General features: G+C 37.8%; 1 protein-coding gene across 2 annotated transcripts in view; it reads right to left on the bottom strand.

The window, feature by feature from the left end:
- TFAP2B (transcription factor AP-2 beta) overlaps positions 1 to 20,295 on the bottom strand; it is a 28,567-nt gene extending 8,272 nt beyond the window's left edge. The window contains exons 1-5 of one of the 2 annotated variants that reach the window (XM_074237172.1): positions 19,701 to 20,295; positions 16,109 to 16,135; positions 14,395 to 14,853; positions 9,277 to 9,337; positions 1,133 to 1,352 (exon numbers count right to left, since the gene is read on the bottom strand). In XM_074237172.1, the coding sequence (XP_074093273.1) occupies positions 1,133 to 1,352; positions 9,277 to 9,337; positions 14,395 to 14,853; positions 16,109 to 16,135; positions 19,701 to 19,781 (848 nt within the window). In that variant the 5' untranslated portion in view covers positions 19,782 to 20,295. The remainder of the gene's footprint in view (positions 1 to 1,132; positions 1,353 to 9,276; positions 9,338 to 14,394; positions 14,854 to 16,108; positions 16,136 to 19,700) is intronic. The other variant, XM_074237173.1, reaches the window with a different exon arrangement.
- Between the last annotated feature and the right edge of the window lie 379 nt (positions 20,296 to 20,674).

Raw genomic sequence — 20,674 nt, 5'->3', positions numbered from 1 at the left:
GATAAGGCAGTGAATTTGCTGTAATTACGGATGATCAAGGACAAGGAGAAGAGGCGGGGGTTTACAAGAGAATGAGGAAAGTGAATGGAAGACTTCTAACTATACACATATATGTTATATATGTATATAAATATGTTGGACGAATGACAGAAAGAAAAATGAAAACTTTTAAAGGAATTCTTAAACTCAGTTGCTAGGAAGATCTCCGTTTGCAAAGAGAACTAACGATAAAAGGGACAACAAAGCAATCAGCAATAGGAAGACCATGATACTGTGTCTATGAATTGAAACAGGACCCTAAGAAATTAAATCTACATAGAAAACCAAAATTTCTCTTCCTTATGGACAGAAGATCAAGAAATGGGCAGGACCTCCTTTGCCCCAAGGAGGTTAGTGGAAGGTTTTTTTTTTTAATTTCGTCAAAGGGGAATTCTGATGAGCCGACTGTGAAGCCACCAGAAAAAAAAGTCTCATTTGTCACTGTTGAGGGACACTCTCCCTGTTGTCACTGTGTGAGGAATCCCCCATAGGATTCCTTGAAACTCGAGGTAAATGATATCTTCACATTTGATTTTCAGGGGAGATTCTTGAGTTGTTCAACTTTCTAAATAGGAAATATTTCAAAGAATATCAGGAAGTAAGTTACAGAGAGGAATAGTCAACTTTTTTGACCAAAAAAAACCCCACATTGAGTTTAACAGGTGAAAGGGAAGAAACTCTTAGGGTGACTACAGGTACCCATAAGAGAGGATGGAACAAGAAAGGAGGAAACAAAAAAAAAGTCACGGAGGGGGGAAGTACCCTGTGGTCTGGTTGCTTTAATTTAAGAGCATTTCATTGTTCTATGACGCATGTGCGTGCCTGCGTGTGTGTGTGTGTGTGTGTGTGTGTGTGTGTGTGTGTGTGTTTGGGGGTCTGAGCACGTGCTTGCCTTGGATACATCAGTTAGGTCCTTGGTACCTGCGATTCACGTCCATGTTTCCAGAAGACATTACTTAGCTTTCCGAGCCCCCCCCCCGCCCCCAACCCGAAGCAAGCATAACATATTGGCTGCAAATTTCTTCTGTAGGATAATGATTGCACGAGGAAAGGCACGGGTCGGGAGAACATGTTGGCTGCTGCTGAGTTGTACCTTCGAAGGACTCCGCCGAGTAGAGAAGCGTTCAGGCATTCGGGAGGGGAGAGTCGTCTTTGAACTTCCCCCACAGTCACTTTGTACTTTGAAGTTGAACTGAGCAGAGACAAGCGACCAGGAACAGAACAGAACACTTCTCCTGTATTCACCGACATCCCTCCCAGGAAGCCATCTTTATTCATCATCAGAGAAGTCACAGATTTGGGAGGAACCGGAACTGGAAAAAATAATAAAGCACATAATAAAAGCGGTGATACTGTTCAGTATCCGGCTACACCCCTCTCCCACCTTCCTCTAGCAAACGAGGCGAAAGAAGCAAAAAGTGTAGTCTTGTTTGTTGGTTTGGAACAGTAGCTCTACAAAGTAAAAAAAAAAAAATTAAGGTTTTTGCAAGGCTACGGGGTTAAGTGGCTTGCCCAAGGCCACATGGCTAGGTAATTATTAAGTGTCTGAGGTCAAATTTGAACTCAGGTACTCATGACTCCAGGGCCGGTGCTCTATCCACTGCGCCACCTAGCCGCCCCCACAAGGTAAAAAATTAAAGGAACAGACAACACTACAGAAAAGTCACCAAATCCAATGGACTAAGGTATTAGTTGGCATTGATTCTGCTAATTTCATCTCCATTATGATCTTATTTATTAAGGAAACAGTTAATGGAGGCATCTTTCCATGAGAGGGAAATAAATAAGATGAAATAATTCTCATCGAGAGAACCCGCATTTGGAGACAATTCGTACATTCTTTTTACTACCAACTAAAGTAGGGTAGAGAGGAGGAACTGTGGCTATGGTCACAAGCGCCCTTGGAACAAAGCTTAGTTGGGGATTTGGGCTTGGATTAAAAAAAACAAACTTTAAATATTATTTAATGTAGAGATAAAAATGCCTAGCTCTAGAAACAAATACAAATGATTTAAATTCTAAGTGAAAACAGTTCCTCTGGCAACATGAATTATGTTTAAAAATTAATCATAAATTACAAGCTCATAATTGTTTCGAGAAGTTAGGATTTACAACAGGTGCTTCAACCTGCCAATCACTTTCCTTTTTTATGTTGTTAGGGCTGACCTTCCTGAATTTGCTTCATTTCGACAAGAAATTGATAACAAAATGTACTCCAGGAACGGTTTATGCAGAAGTTAATATGACCTGACGGTTATTTGCTACTGCAACCAAGATGCATTACACTTCTCCAGGCTGATTTTTTTAATTGCAATTTTATTTTCTTTCTTTCTATGCAAAAGTGGTGGAAACTAATGGGGAAAGGAAGAGAATCTAAGATAAACAAACAACATAATCAGACTTCCTGCTTATTTTATATTAATTAATTTATATTGACTGCTCACCACCCCCTCTTTGCATTGCCATTAAGGTGATTAAGTAGGCAACTTCTCTTAGATGATGTCATTAGATAATGTTCAATTTAGGGTGATCCCTGAAATTTCCGATCTAGGTGGAGAGTTGTCTCTGAAATGTAGTACCTAGGGAATACCATAACCTCACCATATTGTTCTACATTGTCAGTTTTGTTATACCATCTGGATCTAAGAATCCTAATATGTTAATGTCATCTGACAGTTTCATGATTTCTATTGCACAGACTAGGTAAAACAGAACTTGACCATTTTAATAGCTGATTTCTCACTCCCACACAACTTCACAATCAGAACCTTTTGACTTTTGAAAAACATCCCCAAATTAAAAATATATTGCTTCATGGAAATCTATATAATTTCTACTTTAAACCAACTATAAGGTTAGGTTTTTGAGAGTCAAAAACTTGACATAAGAGCTACAAACTTTTCTGGTCTTAAGTTTTATTATATTTTGAGTGATTTGCCCCTCTCTATTAAGTACTTCTACTCCCTTCTCCACTATAATTAGTACTGAGCACAGAATATTTCATCCCACTTGATCAATTGAAAGAACAGAAATGATTCACCAATGTTTGGCTTTCTAAGTAGATTCTGAAAAGCTGTCTTCACTCCAGAGTTCCTCACCCTTCTCTCAGCAGTAAATATTTTCATCTGAGAATGACCCAATAAAGACACCCATGGGACTGGACATGAAATTTGAAATTTCAGATGACCTAAGTTAAAGTCACTGTTTATCTAAAGACTGTGTCAGGCATAACTTTCTATTCTTTCACCCAACAAAACCAACTAAACTTTAAAATACTTCTACTTGGACAGCAACACCTATTTTAATACATCAGAGAGCCACAAGGCCTGTGAGTTTCCCAAGGCAACAACACTACAGAAAAGTCGCCAGATCCAATGGACTAAGGTATTAGTTTGCATTGATTCTTCAAATGCCATCTTCATTATGATCTTATTTATCAAGGAAACAGTTAATGGAGGCTCTAGAACACTTGAAAGCTGCATTAGATAAATCTTGAAGAAATATTAAACCTTCCAGTTCATCAGTATCAATTTCTCTGCTCTTTGATACCCCTAATATTTTTTTGAAATTTCCAAATTTAACAATATGTAACACAAAAGTGAAATGAAACATTTTTGTTGGCCCAATGCAATTTTCCATCATCTTCAATTAAAAGAACATTGGAGAAATATGGGTTTTTAATATTCCACCTCCTCTGTTATAGTACTTCTCTCCCTCCACCCCCAAGTTCATGTCTTGCTTTCCACAGACCTTGAAATAAAATCCATGGTGAATATCTTAAAATCCCCTGAGATGTGTGATATTATCATATATGGGAAGTTCCAGAGACACAGACTCTTGAAAAAAATCATAGCTCTGGAGACATTTATAACCTTCCCTCTAATTTAGCTATTGTTAATTACCTGATTTACCTGACAAGAGCCAGTTCCTTGGGGAATATATTTCACTACCTCCCACGTGTGCACAAGAAAGTATGTGTGCATCTATGCATATATATTAGCATTTAAATACTACTGATCTAATCAGCCTTCAAAAGTGCCTAATGAATGGAGTGGCTTCATTTACCCAGAAACTATATAAATATGCATATCTGCACGTATGAGTATTTATTTTTTTGGTTCTGTTTCTGGTTTCTAATTTGTTTCAAGTGTCAACATATACCCTCACACAAGGCCCCAAACTTCTTTCTAGATTTGAATACTTTCTGTTGAATCCGGTATTTCCCATTTCTCTACAGAATGCTTTCCTGCTCCAAACTCTCTGCTTCATTATCACCTGCCTCAAATCCAGCCCACTTTGCAGCCTGATTAACCTATTATTTTATTCTCTTTGTCTTTTTCCTTCCGTTTCCCCTCAGCTTATCAATAAACCGACAGAGCAACCGGGCCCGGTTGATTTGTTAGTAATTATGAGCATACTGTTCTAACGCACGAATCTCTAGATGAGTGAGATAGGTTTAAAACGACAGCAGGAAATGGTAAAGAAATGGAGCATAGCAAAACTCAGCGTGAAGCTTTCAATTCTTTACATGTTTACAATTTTCTGTGCATACATTAAAGTTGAGTGGTCTCCCCACCCCCACCCCCCCAGTTCTCTATTGGATTGCACAGACAATTTTAAGATAAAGAAAATACAAAAAACAAAAACAAAAACCCATTTAATCTAACCCTTTCTCTCCACATAAGAAAGGGATGGGAGAGAAACATTCATTTAAACAATCAATATTTCATTACAAAGGTTTATTTAAGAGAATGTGAGTGTGTGGGGGGGAAGTGTAGGGGGGGAATTAAAAGAAAATGTTACTTTAATGAACTATGTAGGATATTGTTATTATTGTTACTATTACTTTTCATAGGATAGCATAGGTCCTGGCACAAAGTGGGCACCTAAAATGTGTTTTTTAATTGGAATCTCCCCTTTGGATTCTTCTGACTGGCAGAGAATCTGAACTCATTCTAATTATACCTTGTATTCATTTAATATTGGAAGTGGAGGAGTAAGCTGTATGAAAATGGAATATTGTAAGACCCCCAGCATGAGAAGTCACCTGAAAGAAGTGTTTGCTATTAAAAATCAAATGGATCTCTCTGGAGGTCTTCCTAAGATTCATCCCCTCTCTGAAATGGTTTCACAAATCCTAGCTCCTTCCCTACACCATACCACTTCTAATTCCAAATAGGACAAAATTGTATTGTACTTCGATGGTACTTGGAAGAATCTTTGCCCAAAGGGGACAACTTACTTTCAGAAGAAAACCAGGTCGACAGAAGGAAACCTGGTGCTTTAGTCACAGGTATCCCTTATTTCATTACTTGGGTGGTTGTAAAACGATCTTTTTGTTGCTCTAAGAATGTGGTTATTGCGGTCCAGTTTAGCTGTGGGAAAAACTTTGGGGTTGGGATTGTGTGTGGTATCTTTCAAAGGGATTGGATACTTATAAAAGTGGAATCCTCCTGGTGCTTTCACCTTTATGTAAAATAAACTACACTCACATAATTAAGCAAAAATACCTTATGCTTCTTAGTGCCTTACATTTTGCAAATCACTTTCACATCATACTTCATTTGATGTGTACCATGCAATCCTGTGAAATAGGTAGGGAAAGCCTAAACTTGATCGTTAACTCTAGAAGAAATTTAACTTCAGAGAATATTAAGTGACTTCCCCTAAATCACACTAGTAAGAGAAAGAGGTAGGATTAGAACCTAGTTCTTCGTCACTAAAAACCCACTTCTTTGTGCTTCTACATAACCCTTGGTTTTTTGTTTTGTTTTGTTTTGTTGGCTAAAGAAAAAAGTCACAGCTAAAATTTTATGGTGGAGAGGGGGGAATAATTGTATATGCCTTTCATCCAGAAAAATAAGAAGAAATGTTGAAAAGAAACCATGAAAATAAAAACCCAAACATATAGGTGACTATGAACCATTGCAACAATATATGAACTTTCAACTTAGACCACGTCAGAATTTCTAAGGTGTCATATGACATGTTTCTGTAGTCTCTTGTCAAATAAATTGTGTTTTGAGTTTTTAATACTGTTAAATATTTTAAAATGAGAGGTGAGCTTTTGGGGAGTATGTTATAATAGTGGTGATTATTTCCATAAGCAGGGCTCCCCCCACCTTCCTGATCTTAATGGAACTAAGAGTTAAGAATGATTTTTTAATGTCTCGTTGGATTTTTAGACTGTTAATGTACCGCATCCTTCTCATTATTACTTTATTGATTGCTCATTGACCAGCCCCCTTCAAATCGTATTAACCACCCTCTGCCAGTTTAGATTAGGAGAGTTTAAAAAGCACCTTCCATTATCGCACCCCTACCCCCACCCCACAATGGAGTTCAGACTTGGCAGCTTAATGTTAGCTCTAATGGGGCAGCTCAGAGATGAGGGGCCACGGTCCCTGCCTATTGCATTAATAGCTCAAAGGGGGCTAATACAGAAAATTAGCCTTAAACGAGCTCTGGAGATCTTCAAATGAAAGAGCCATTTATCACGCTGGCTACCTTCACTCCACTCGTTTGCTCTCTCTACTGGGAACAACTCATTTCCTCTTAACTAAATTACTTCAGAAATGTCAACTAAGCCCAGATAGCAAACATAACAAGAGAGCAAGCCTAGAATACATGGTAGGATATCAAGAAAATGAGAGACTGAATAAGTTAATTTTTTCCAAAAATGTTTTTTTTAAAAATTATCATTATTCTAGGAAAAAAGAAGTGTGCAAAATACTCAAGTTCATTAGTGTCCAATTTCCTGCGATTTCCTTAAACATAGAATCCTCAAAGACACCCAGTCTTGAAAAAGCCCTTTACCTTCTGTTCATGAGCTAAACTATTCATGGAAACCTTCAAAAGTCTATTAGAAAACACATTAAACAACTCTGTCCCCTGCCAATTATTGAAATTTGGTGTATCCGATTCAAAAACCCACCTTTCTCACCCCGTGTACTGCACAATTAACCTGGTGGACACATTCCTATTAAAGGTTATGAAGTGAAGAGTCAGAGATGTGGGAGAGGGAAAAAAAAGAGTCGGGGAAGAATAGAGTGAAGAGTAATAAAATCTTAATCTGAATGTAAGGTCGTTCTTAATTCTTTTACTGTGGATGTAAAACTAAAGGGGGGAAAATCCCTTTGTTTTTCTTCATTGGATCTTCTTTGCACTTAGTATGATGCACTATTTATTGAACAATAGACTTGACAGTAGTCTGTGCACATTTCCACAAATAAATTTTAAACTTAAGTGTTTGAAATGTAATACGATATTTGATTGTTTGGGTTTATGTCAAAGTTAGGCACAAAAATTCACTATTAAAAATTGTGCCAGTTTAGAAGAGTCAGCAAATTTAAATCAATATTTTAAAGGTATCTTTAATTCTCCCTATTCATTAAGGGAAGAATACGTTTTTAATGTATATATATACATATTATATAGACGAAAATAAAATGTCTTAATATATAGCATCTGCTACATTTGGCTATAAACTTTAATTCCAAATATTTTCAAAGACTGTATATTATTACCATTTCTTATTATTCAACTATGACCTTCATTCATAGATTTCACATGCAATAACTACACTAAAGCAGTGTGTAAACGCGCCTGAAGCCAAAGTACATAGAAAGTCGTTACACACACACACACACACACACACACACACACACACACACACACACACTCATAAATACACACCCTATCCAAAATCAAACAAAAACAAATTTATGGGGAAATAAGTACATTCTATTATAGATATGAGTTGAAAATGAGGAAAATTCCTTCAACAAATCACTCAGCAATTAACCAAAGGGAAAACCCAAGGGACAACCAAGTAAATTTGCTGTCAAAGAAGAAGGCATGCTTTACAAAAACTGAAGCATCCTAAATTCAAGCATCCAGGCTGGAAACTATGCAGATTTAAAAACAAGCTAGCCAAAAGAAAACCAAAGTAACTAAATGGGGGCAAGAAGCAAAATTTAACCACATAAACAGTTTTCTGATTCTCCAAATTAAAATTCTAAATCCAAATGCCAAACATATCCTCATTTCATTCTAGAGTAATTGTTCTCCCCCTCCCCCAAAGCTGAGATATGTTATATTTGACATCCTGAAGGAAAAATGAAATTTGGAATATATTCCCACATCCTGAATCTGTATTCTACAACCTTTGAAAGTTCTGGCCTTTTGGAACATTTTATAGTTTACCAGAGAATCCTTTCTTGTAAAGAATGAATTTCATTTTCATCAAATGAATTTCAAACTACTAAACTAGGCGTTGTTGACATTAGAGTAAGCATAAGAATAGACATTCTCCAGGCACTGCTAAAGAATATGCTACAGTATTTAACACTGTATCCTGGAATAACAGTCCTTTTGATAATTAAAGATCTCACTGTTTACACATTTGGTTTTCTAAATGTGTGATGTGTGAGTGGCATTAGAAAATTTCTGCACAATACTATCTCAATGCATTCTTCCAGTGACTGTCAGAAAGAGAAAAAGAGAGAGAAAATGAGAGAGACAGAGAGTGAGAGAGAAAAGCAGCTGCAATACGCCTGAAATGAGTTATTGTAATTACATTTAATTAGTTTAATTAGTTAATTATTTTGCTTACAGCTGTACGAGAGACTGCAAACATTTGTTAATATCACATGCCCTTTAACAGTATGGGGTGATTCTGCAGTCACATTAAATCATGTATGCATATGTATGTATAAAGATTTTAAAATGTGCATGAACTGCTTCTTAGGATATGTATATTTAGTAAACACATTTGGCACAACAGGAAAATAGCAACCCGTAATAGAATTTTCACCTCCCTAAAATTCTAAGTTGAGATCAAGAATTACAAAAGAGTAAAAAGAGAAAAAATAAGCAACTTTCTCTCCCAATTATTGCCCTTATTTCAAATAAGAGTTTCCCAGCTAGTCACAACTCCTGATCTGGAGTTCAGTTGCAAGAACAAATTTGAGATCCTTTTCATTCATTTCAGATGAATATATGACCAGGAAAGTGGCAATAGTACCTCTTTCTTCACCTTCCCTTGCTCTTCCTTCCCTCCTTTCAAACCTCTCCCTGTTCCAACCAAACTCCCACTTCACACAGTCAGTTAAGTCAATCACAATGTGAACATAGATTTGTGTCTCAATGGACAAAGAATTTTCTCAAACTGGGAACATATTATAAAGTCATTAATACACAACAAAAGTTAGTCTGCTTTGGGGAGATAAACCATACCTTTTTTAATGACAGACTGGTCCAATAGATTCATGCCGCTGTTATTGGCATCTTCAACTGACTGTGAATATAAAAACATCACTATTCAAATTGACTGGATATTAAAGAATCACACACATAAATCATGTCATTCCAAGCTAGAGTTTCTGTTATTTCCATTTATATTAATTCACAAAGGGAGGTGGTTTATTATTATTATTATTATTACCCCCAAATTGACATGGAAATGAAATTCACCCAAATGATACAATCTTCCCCTGGAAGAAGAAAAAAAAGGTGAGAACCATCTGGGGTATAATATTAAGTTTTGCTATCATATAACACACAGATAATCCATAGATGGTTTTGCATCCAATAAACCTTTATATCATTTGCTTTTAATGATTACAGCAATTTGACAACAGCTGTAAGATCTATATGATTTTAAGAAGATTATAAAGGACCATTTTTCTTTTTACTCGAGGATAATTTCTTTTTTACACATAATAGTTTACATTATAGGGTTTTAATTAAAGTCTGAGCAATTTGGAGTGGAATGCAAACAGCAACACATAGGAACACGTTTGTAAGCAAATAGGACCTCACACTACAGTAGTTGGTACATGTTCTCTGTGCAAGTGTGAGCGTCTCATTGCGCAATGAGAAAAATATGAGCCTGAATAATTTACTTGCTTTATTCCCAACAAGGATGTTGTTCCCCAGCAGGAGCACACCTGTTAGGAAGGTGTTCATTCTAGATGACATAAACTAATAGTGTCTTCTTCCCCATCCCCAAATAAAATAACTAAGTCAAGTTCGAGTAATTGCAAAAAAAAAGGTATTCTATCTTATCTATGAGATGATATCAAAGAATCAACATCAAATACAGATATTTGCAACAAATTTCTATGAAAAATAACTTATTGGAGAGTTCATTTGTCAATTTTGATTTCATTACAAATATGATTACAGAAATATCACCCTTGAATGTAGTATACACTTAAAATATTTCTAATATTAACTGAATGGATTATGAACATGGTCTTTGATGATTATCTGAAAACATATATGACATTTGAATTTGATTTTCTGTAGGAGAAACCCTAAATATATTTCTTAAACTTACAGATACTTTCCTGGGTTCCTGAATTCTCTTCTTTTGGCACAATTTTCCTAGTCTCCTTTAGAGTGATACAAATAGAAAGTAAAATACTTTAGAGTAAGATTATGTATTTTAACAGTGCCTCCATATCACCTTGAAACAAAATATGTAACTAGAACTCATTTCTTTCTACTGCAATTTTCAATATGACTATGCTTAATATAAATATATGTATGTGGGGGTGGAGGTGTATGTTTGTGGGTGGGTATAGAGTCAGGAACCCACTAAAATGATCAAAGCAAATGGTATTATATTATGCAAGTAAGGTGCCTTTTTAAAAAGTCAATTTTTTGATATGGGAAAAATGAACAAAGTAGGTATATTTAGAAATCAAATCATAGTATTTCAATTACTAATCATTACTTCCCTTTCCTTATGAAATATAAACTTATTTTAATCCCTCAAGTGATACATACATACATAATATCTTTATATGACTGTTGGGAGATTTATAAACTGGAAGGAACACATTTCTGGGTGTAAAGATACACATACATACTTGTATAGCTATACACATGTGTGCATATTTATATGCATATATGTCTTATATATACATATATATTACGCTTCATCAGCAACGTGGGTTAGTTGTTGTAGTTAATGAGAAGACTCTTGTCTGATTTTCTATCTAATTACGGCCGCCTGCTGGGTTTTTGTACAGGATATTCACGCAGCATGCTGGCACTTAATAGTCACAGAGAGGATCGTAAAGATTTAATTAGGACTGCATGCGGAAACGTGGAAAAAACAACTCAGACTTTTAATTACTAGACTTCTTTAGTTAAAAGTGATACCAGGGGTTGCTTTAAGAGACTAGGATGCTTTCTATCCAGTTCTACCTCCCGCCCCCCCCCCCACCCCATTCCACCTCTAAGTTAACTTCCTCATATGCTTAGGTAGTAGTGGTGAAGAGAGAGAAGCAGGAAAATAAGAGTTGCCTACAAATTCAACAATTAAAAAAGGCTCTCTCTCTCTCTCTCTCTCTCTCTCTCTCTCTCTCTCTCTCTCTCTCTCTCTCTCTCTCTCTCTCTCTCTCTCACACACACACACACACACACACACGCACACACAAACACACACACACGCACTCATATACACACACAAAGTGAAATGTAGCATACACAGAACCCAAACAACGATTTGCTGGTTTAATAGCCCCCGAGAGTAAATTGAAATAGATATTGACAGGGTTTTATAGTTTCATTTAAAAAAAATATTAGAAGCATTTGGTTAATTAGTTCCCCTCCCCCAGACTGGGAGGTTGCCCTACGTGTGAGTCAATGTGTGTTCTTCCTTTGACTAGAACAGTCTCATGCTTCTATCAGGTATGAAAACTGGGAGAGGCGGGAATGGGAAGTTCGTTCATGTCTTCATTTTTGTATCTACCGCAGAAGACAAATCTGTGAACAATGAATGATCCATTTTCCGTTGCGTTTTTCCCCACTAAGGCAGATGCTCAGCCTTCGGGCTAAGGCCCTGACCTTACAAAACCCTGTAATTAACCTTTTTTCCAAAAGAACAAATGCCTACCCCCTAATTCTCGGTGGTAGCTGGTTGTTGGAAGGACATACATACACATAGGAAAAAGGCAATATTTAACCCTCTCTTTGAGTTTCTCTTTGCTGCACATTCCACTCACAATTACTTAATAGGACCTTGAACTATTCTCTTGAGAAGTTTTAGTTTTGTTTATCTGTAACAACTATATTCTGCCCCACCCCCCTTTAGCTGTTTCCCTTTCTTTTGGTGTCTGTCAACTGAACGGCCTCTTCCTTCCCATTCACTTAAAACACACCTTAGGAAACCTAAGTCATCACAGCTGAGTAAGTGAAACCATTTTCCCCTGCCACCCTTTCTCTTCTAAAAGGGGGTGGGAGTGGCAGAGGGTGGGAATTTGGGGCGGAGGGAGGCAACAGAGAGTTGGAAGGGGGGGGGGTGAATCATTTATGGAGTAAATCATTTTAGAGTTCTGAAGTGACTCTCTTCTGCTAGCCTGTAGAAGAGTTCCCTAGAGTTATTTTGCAAGGTAAAAACTCATTTGAAATTCTCGAGGAGCTGGGAAGGAAATCAGAATGGGAATGGAAACACTCTTAAATTGGATAATCGTCTAGACACCTCTTTGGAAGGACCTCTGCCTTTGCGAAAGCACTTGTCTACTGACTGCTTTCGGCCAGCTAGAACCCTCAGATTTGCTTCTATTTGAGAATGTTGATTGAACCCATTTTACCAAGCCGTTGTACTAGCCTTGATGCTTATCCCACGAATTCGTTCAAAGAGTCTAATTTGCATACTATTCTGACCAAAACAGAAGGAAAAACAAAGGAAACAACAAAACTAATCTCTCAAACCTCACCCCAACACTCAGACAAAAAAAAAGAGGTGGAATAAAATAAGTTGCAAGATCACTTATTCCATAGAAACATTAATAATACAACTTAAATACAACATTCCTTTCTGTGGCCCAGATTGTGGTAGTAACCATTATCATCATCAGTAATAAGTTGGTATACATTCATCATTCAAAACTTCAAACTTTGTTCTCTCGGAAAGATTAATTTTAAAAGTTTTACATGACGTGCTGTCTGATTCGTTACAAAACTGAATATATTCTTTATCCTAACATGCTTAATGTAACTGGAAACATATATAAAATTAGGTTAAATCAGTAAAACTATATGATTCCTTTCAACCCATAAAATTCTTTAGAAATCAGAATCCTGAGAGTCTGTACCTTCTTTATGAATAATAAACAAATGAAATTCTTTTAAAAACCCCAATAAATTCAATAAGACGGACAACACATATAGTCTTCAATGTCATCCCAATACAATCAGATTAAAGAAAATGACAGAAAATCATTCCACCCTCCTTTTTAAATTTCATTTGTCTTCAGGAGTTTTTTGGGGAAAAAAGGTATGCATGCTAGTCTAAGCTTAAGTGTCTAAGTTCTAAAGTGTCAATTAAAAATTGGACAAATTAATCTTATCCTGAGTCATTTTAAATTGGGGGGGAAGAGGCCTGGCTAGACACCCCCCCCAATTGTTTATAATGCATCACTTCTTGCCTGTTTCTTTGTTTGGTTTCACAAATTAATCTCCAAAAACCCAGACCGTATTGTGTAGGTTTGCAGCTGGGAGAGAAATTGTTCTGAGCCTTTTGTTTTAAACACTAAAACACGTGATACCTTTTCACATGGGGGTAATGGGATTGGGAGAGGGTGGGTTGGTCCTAGAAGTTGGAAATAGTGCTCTGAAAATTGTTGGGACATAAATAAAAGAAAATAAAAGACAATCCACGTGCTATCCACGACTCTGCCAAATGAATTGACACTTTCTGGTCCTCCCATAATGCCTTAAATGTTTGCTTGCCCATCCTGCTTTCCTCCCCAGAAACTGATCTTTAATTTGTCCTTCCAAATTACCTGAGTCATTCTATACCCTACAAAGCAGGAGAAACCCGGCTTAGACATAGATGGACTTTTCACAAGACTCCCTAAGATATCTCTTTTTCATTAAAATAGCTTTAACTGTATACTAAAGAGAGTTATCAACTAGAGGAAAGTCATCTTCCTCTATGGAGATCTGTTTTCTTCTTCTAATTTTAGTGGAATAGTTATTTTTGTTTCCGCATTTGTTTGGGAGAAAGACTGTCATTCTCTGCTTGAAGTACTATAGAAACAGAAAAGGGGTGTTGAGAGGGAGGAAAATCTCGGTTCTGGACATTCTATCCTAAAAGATAATGTTAACATGCCTCATTTCTGACGACTTTCGGTGTCCATAACTGAACTCCCAGAATTAACACCTCTATATTATAGACCTTCATCTATAACTTTTCTTTCTGTAAGGATTCCAAACTCAGTCTCTTGGCAAAAGTGATGGAAATGGAGCAAACTCGCGCCGCTGAGCCCTCCTTCAGCCCTGCCCCTCTTTCCTTCCCATGCATGCTCCCATCTTTCCCTCGCATCAAACTCTTCTTACCTGAACGTCTTCCATTCCTGGGTGTCCGAGGCCATGCAAGGAGAGACTGTCCCCCATACCAGAGTCCAGTCCGTGATGGGCCGAGTGTAATAGCACATCAGGCCGCCTGACTGAGTGGTAGTCCCTCCTAGGGTCCAGTCCCGAGAGCTGAGGCAAGGCGGCCCGAGGCTGTGGCAGGAGAGAACCGGCTTCTGACCCCACTTCTTGCCTCTGCCTCTGACCCCAAGGATGCTGCTGGGGTTGGTGCAAGGGATTCAGGGAGTAGGGGTCATTAACATGGGAGTAAGGGTCCTGGCTCTGGTGATAGGGAAGCGGCTGGTAGGGGGGTGGGAAATAGGGCGGCTGGAAATCCGAGGACGGAGTGTGAGACAACGGAGGGGCGCTCGAGTAGGGTCCCTGGGACACTGAACCCAGCTGGGACAGCCGAGAACTATGGCTGGGGACTCCATCATGCCGGTCCTGAAAATAAAACAGACAAACAAAAATACAAACAACAAACGGAGAAAACCTGATTAAATATACTAATCACAACACAGAAGGACTGAAAGACAATAAATCAAAGCCAGAAACTTAGACCCAAAGTTTACTCAAATTGCACAAACACGTTCAAAATTTCCTAAATGCAAAGCATTGAAGGATAGAAAAAGAAAAACGAGAGGGGGGGGGGGGGTGAAGGGTGTGGAGAAACGTGAAGATAGTGGTGGAGAGGGGACCAAAACAAAACCCCAACATGTGAGCCTCCGACTAGCAAACCAAGGAAGGAGGGTGAGAAGGAGTGGTGGTAGGGGTGGAGAAGGGGACGCTACCAAATGCCATAATTAAAAAATGTAGGAGTGCTCTATTTGGCATGTACTCACTGCAAAGTTTTGAATTATTTCTCCTAACTATTCAAGGAGTCCAAAGAATGACAACATTGGAGTTGATTTTACATATATATATATACATACATATATATGTATGTGTATATGTATATGTATGTATATACATTCCGGCTCAACTTCTGTTTAAAATCTCCCTCACTGGCAGCTCAGCCCCAATGACAAGTCATTTAAAATGCTACATAATAATACTATTTTCACATACTAAAAAGGATCTGATAGAATTCTCCTCTCTCTCTCTCCGGGAGAATTAAACAACTTAAATAGTGTCTGATTAAAATTGATTCCTTTTGAAATAATATCCCCAACCAGTGTTAAATTTAGTTGAACTGTGGTTTCTAGAAGTTATTCCTAGGACCGCTTTTTCATTTCAAACACTATTATATTCTAGGGTGTGAAAATGGAGGACTTGGAGTTGGGAAGGAGTGGGGGTTGGGGAGTGGAGGGTAGTCCAACACAGCTTAGTGTGGGTCACAAACTAAACAGAAAGACCAAGGAAAAGAGGGAATTAGTAAATCTAACTTTCTTCTGTAAATATGCCATGTTAAAGGAAACCAGTTTTCCTTTGTACAAACAGTAGTTCAAATCTCTGACAGCAATGGCAAAAAAGTTTTTTCTCCCCTTCCCACCCCCCCACCCCAGCTGACTTGTCCAGCTCAAACCGAGAACACACAATGCGAAAGAGAGAAGCAGCTGCAGCCTCCTCCAATTATTGTGCTAAATTACAAAGCCAAAGGCGAGAGAGAGAGAGAGAGAGAGAGAGAGAGAGAGAGAGAGAGAGAGAGAGAGAGAATGAGAGAGCATGCAATTCTTGTACAACGTGGATCCGAACTCACCATGGCTGAATAGGTGTGGACTAACATCTGGAAAAAAAAGTCTGGTTACTGCTAAAAATAAAACAATGATAAAAAAAATCAAGGAGAACGGCAGAGAAACGTTCTGGACACAGGAGCAGAGCTTGAGGTATTTCCAGGACTATCCATCAAAAAAATCACCCCAGAAATCAGAATGGCAGTGTATGGTACACTCAGAGAGATCTGCTAATCTGTCTCTCTTTCTATTTTTCTCTTTTTTTCCTCCTTCTTTGGGTTTCTAGATACAGTCCTCTTCCACCCAAAGCTAGGCTCAGACTGCTTCCGTGCCCCTTCCTCCCTCCACTTGCCTACACCGCCTCATAATAATTGATATTCATGACTATTAATATTACACGACTACTTTAAAGGGAGAATGGAGGACAAATGGAGCGTGAAGCTGCAGCTAGCTCGAGAGCTCCCCTACTATTGTAAATGACGTTCATTCAGTGGAGAATTACTAGATGTAATCAGACGAGGGGGGCTGGCAAAAGCAGAGTTGGGGAAAAAGTTTAGCAGGGAAGAAGCATAACTTCAATTAACTGAGCCGAGGAGATGTGTAAACCAGACACTGCTTATTTGGAACAAGGAAGTCGGAGAGCAGCGCTAGAGGCGAAAAACAAAAACAAAAACATATTTCCTTTTTTTACATATAATTATATATTCTTAATACGAGAAATTGATTGCCCTTGGTGCTTTGTAATGATTTAAAAAATAAAACTCCCTTCCCAATTCTTTCTAAGGAAAAAAAAATGCAACCGCTTTAATTTGTCTGTTTTCAAGTGAATATTAAGGACTTTTGCTAAACATTGGACATTACATTTATTTGTTAAAGGGGAGAGGAGAAAAGTATGTAGTTATCTTTCATTTCATTCCCATCTTCTCAAAGACTGAGAAAGTTCCACATATTCACCGAGATTTAAAATTTATGCAATGATTTTGAAAGGATACTAAATTTATCCTTTCGAGGCAAAGCCAGGGGCAACATAAAACCTTTTTGGATGTTTCAGGAACCCGTTCAACTGGCCTGACTGCCATTTCTGTTAAAGTTCAACCTTCCTCCTTTCTTAAATAGGCTCATTCCAGAACTGAAGTTGTTCCCTTGTTTTCTGAACAGAGAATTTAGAGAGAGGACTACCTCTCTCTCTCTCTCTCTCTCTCTCTCTCTCTCTCTCTCTCTCTCTCTCTCTCACACACACACACACACACACACACACACACACACACCCAAAGGCGCATAGTAGTGGCCCCTTCGTATCTTATTTTATAAGGAAGGATATTTTTATGTCTGTTTTGAAAACTGAAAGGACCGTTTGGAATAAGAATTACACAAGGCAGTTAATTACTTAAACCAAACTCCTCCTATAACATATATACACATATGTGATATTTTGTATATACATATATGTATAAAATATTTTTGAATCTTCGCCTCTCAGATCTTTCCTGCTAAAGACAGAAAAAGAGGTACAGTTGACAGAAACACAGCTCTTAAAAAGTCATTCCTTTTTGACGTGGTAGCTACATGACCAGAAAAAAAAACCAATAGAAAACAAAATAAAACAAAACAGTGAATAATATTCTACATAAGATCTCGGCAGTATACTCCACAGTTCTCTATCCCTCGCTTTTTGCCACTTTCTTACCCTCTCTTTCACTCTTAACAATATAGGAGCTAGTTGCCTGGGAACTGTGGCAGGACTAAGTATTTTTCTACTTCCGCACTAGGGAGACTCTAGGGTTTCAGCGTACGGGTTGCAAGATAAGGGAAAATATTACTCAAAGACCTACCCTTCCACTCTTAGGAATGGAACAGAGAAATGGTCAAAGGCGGGGTAAAAAAAAAGCTTGGTTAGCCCCATCAATACTAATTCTGCCTCTGTCGGATTTTGTCCGTGTTCAGTTGATAATTAGCCTGACGAGAGCTTTTGTGAGTTGAATCATTCCTAGTATCTGGAAGGCGGCTTCCCGCCGGGCTTACAGAAGTCCTCCCAGGGCTGGCGGAATCGTATTTTCTTCCAGTTCCCTCCACCCCCATTCCTCGCTGCTTATGGGAAGCTTTGATGGCCTTTGTACTTTAGATCTCGATCACTTAATTTTATTAAATGCTTCCTGAGGATCGCGCGGGCTAGCAAAAGAGATCACTTTTCTCTCCTTTGCCTTCTAACTTTCCCGCTTTGCTTCTATTCTTCCCTTTTACGCCTCCCATCCTTCTTATCAATCTCTTCTTTTCCCTTTCTTCTACCCCAGCTTTTCTTTTTCTTCAATAGATTTGATTCTCCATTTCTCCAAGGGTTTTCCAAACTAGACAATTCTTAGCGGATTCTTAGCGAATCTCTAGAATCAAGTTCTGACCGTTATCCTTGAGACGGTTCAGAGAGTAAGCAATTTCCCCTTCGTTCATCGCACGGATGCTATTTTCCCCTTCCCTTCCAAGTTCCTTAATCGTCTGTCCCGGGTTTCCGCACCTAGCTCTATAACGTATGATAGATACATTCTGGGTTGAGTCAGGAATTAAATGATTTCAGCTTTCCCAGCTTTCTCAGCGGAACTCCACCGCTCCTGTACTTGACGGTTGGTTGCATAAACTTTCTCTGCAAAAAGCTATATAAGTGAAAGCTACACTGACCGGGATAAGAATGGAGGAAATAATGCATCATTTTTTAAGTTTTTGTTGCTGTTGTTATTTTGTTTCTCAACTTTTTCATTCCGATGAAAGGTTGTTGGCTTCAGTAAATGGGGAATGTGGGATGTATGTAGGAAGAAAATATGATCCCCTCAAAGTCAAACTAAAACAGTAAAGTTCTTATTATTGATGATGCAAAATGTAAAGCCTTGCGGAAACGTCATATAAGAAATTGACTTCTATAGAAAACTTGCTTTTCTGCCTGATCTATTTCTTTACTTTAGGTAAAGATCTGTCTACCTTCCTTCCTTCCTTCCTTCCTTCCTTCCTTCCTTCCTTCCTTCCTTCCTTCCTTCTTTCCTTCCTTCCTGCCTATCTATCTATCTATCTATCTATCTATCTATCTATCTATCTATCTATCATCTTTCTTTCTTTCTTTCTTTCTATCTACGTACCTATCTACCTATTATCTTCTTCAGCCTATCTTGTTATAAAGTGTCTTTCCTCTACATCCATCTCTTTCGGAAATAATTTTGAAAGTAAAAATTAAAAATCTCAGAATCATTCGAATGAGGCTAAAATTAAAATAATTTCCATCATTCTCCGGCACAAAGCATGGAGAGTATTGGTTTCCTAGTGTTCTCTGACATTCTGTCTACATTCGGCCACACTAGATTCCATTCTAGAGCCCTAAAATATTGGGAGATTTTTAAACGGAAGAAAAATAAAAACAAGTCTCTTATACTTAATCCCCCCCCCATTCCAGCATTATAAGTCTTTTCCTCCGTTGATTAAAGTCTCCCCAAGCAGGCTTTGCCAAAAGTTTAAGGACTTCGAGAAAACTGAACCAATATGTGCAAATAAATTTCTGTTTAAATTCATCATTTGGCTTCTAATAATTTCTAATTCTATATCTATAGATATAATATGTATATAAGGATGTCTGCTTACCTCATAGATGTCTTCGTACTTGACATTTTCAACCAGTTTCCAGAGCATGATGGCAGCCTGTTCTCTAGGAGGTGAGTGCATTCATGTGAAGAGCAGATGTCTGGATTCTCAGTACTTCTCTGTCTGAAATGATCCATCTATAATTGGAAATGGGGGATAGACACCAAATCCGGCGCTCCTCTCCCATCGCAACTTATATCTGTTGTCTGAAACAATAGGCTGGAGAAGTAAACCTCAGTCGGATAGTAAAACATTATCTATTACACACAGAGGACTTATATGCAACATATATATATTAAATATGATATAAATGTATTTATACTCGTGCACACATACACTCAAGCTATATTGACACTTATGGGACATATATAGAATAGAGACTCTAAATGTTCACTTAATGAATAGATATCTAATCCAGGTGATGAATATTTTCAAAAATATCCAAATTCAAAATGATGAATCGTCTCCAGGTCTGTGCCTGGTTTCCCCATTTATAATGAGGAAAGAGGGGGCCATTAGTTCCCTATTTCTATGTAGATTTTTGGGGAAAGGGACCCTCACCAGGGTATTTAAACACAAAAGCTTCTATTCATAGGGAGGGGATAACTGGTTTTTGTAAGATGGATCTTGGGGTTTTTAAGGAAGTCTCTCTATATTTATGACTCCCACTTATGTAACTTGGCTCCCCTTTCATTGCAAAACAAAAAAAATAGAACACCAAGGAAGTCAGTTTTAATGCTTCCCCGCCATCTTTCTAAAGACATTTGGAAACTTAAACATTGTATTGAGATCTTGGATTTGAATTACTTGCATCTTTTTGATATGTGTGATTTCAACAGACGATGTTTCTTGCCTTTGGATTCTCCATTTTATGGAGCTTTATCATATTGAACCATTAAAATATATTTCATTTTGCAGCTTCCAGAATGCTTGCAGAGACACAGAATGCAATATGCTGATGTATGCTCATAATA

Source organism: Macrotis lagotis, chromosome 5 (genome assembly GCF_037893015.1).
Source record: "Macrotis lagotis isolate mMagLag1 chromosome 5, bilby.v1.9.chrom.fasta, whole genome shotgun sequence".
Taxonomy (NCBI): Eukaryota; Metazoa; Chordata; class Mammalia; order Peramelemorphia; family Peramelidae; genus Macrotis; species Macrotis lagotis.
This window is presented reverse-complemented; position numbering and strand designations above follow the sequence as displayed.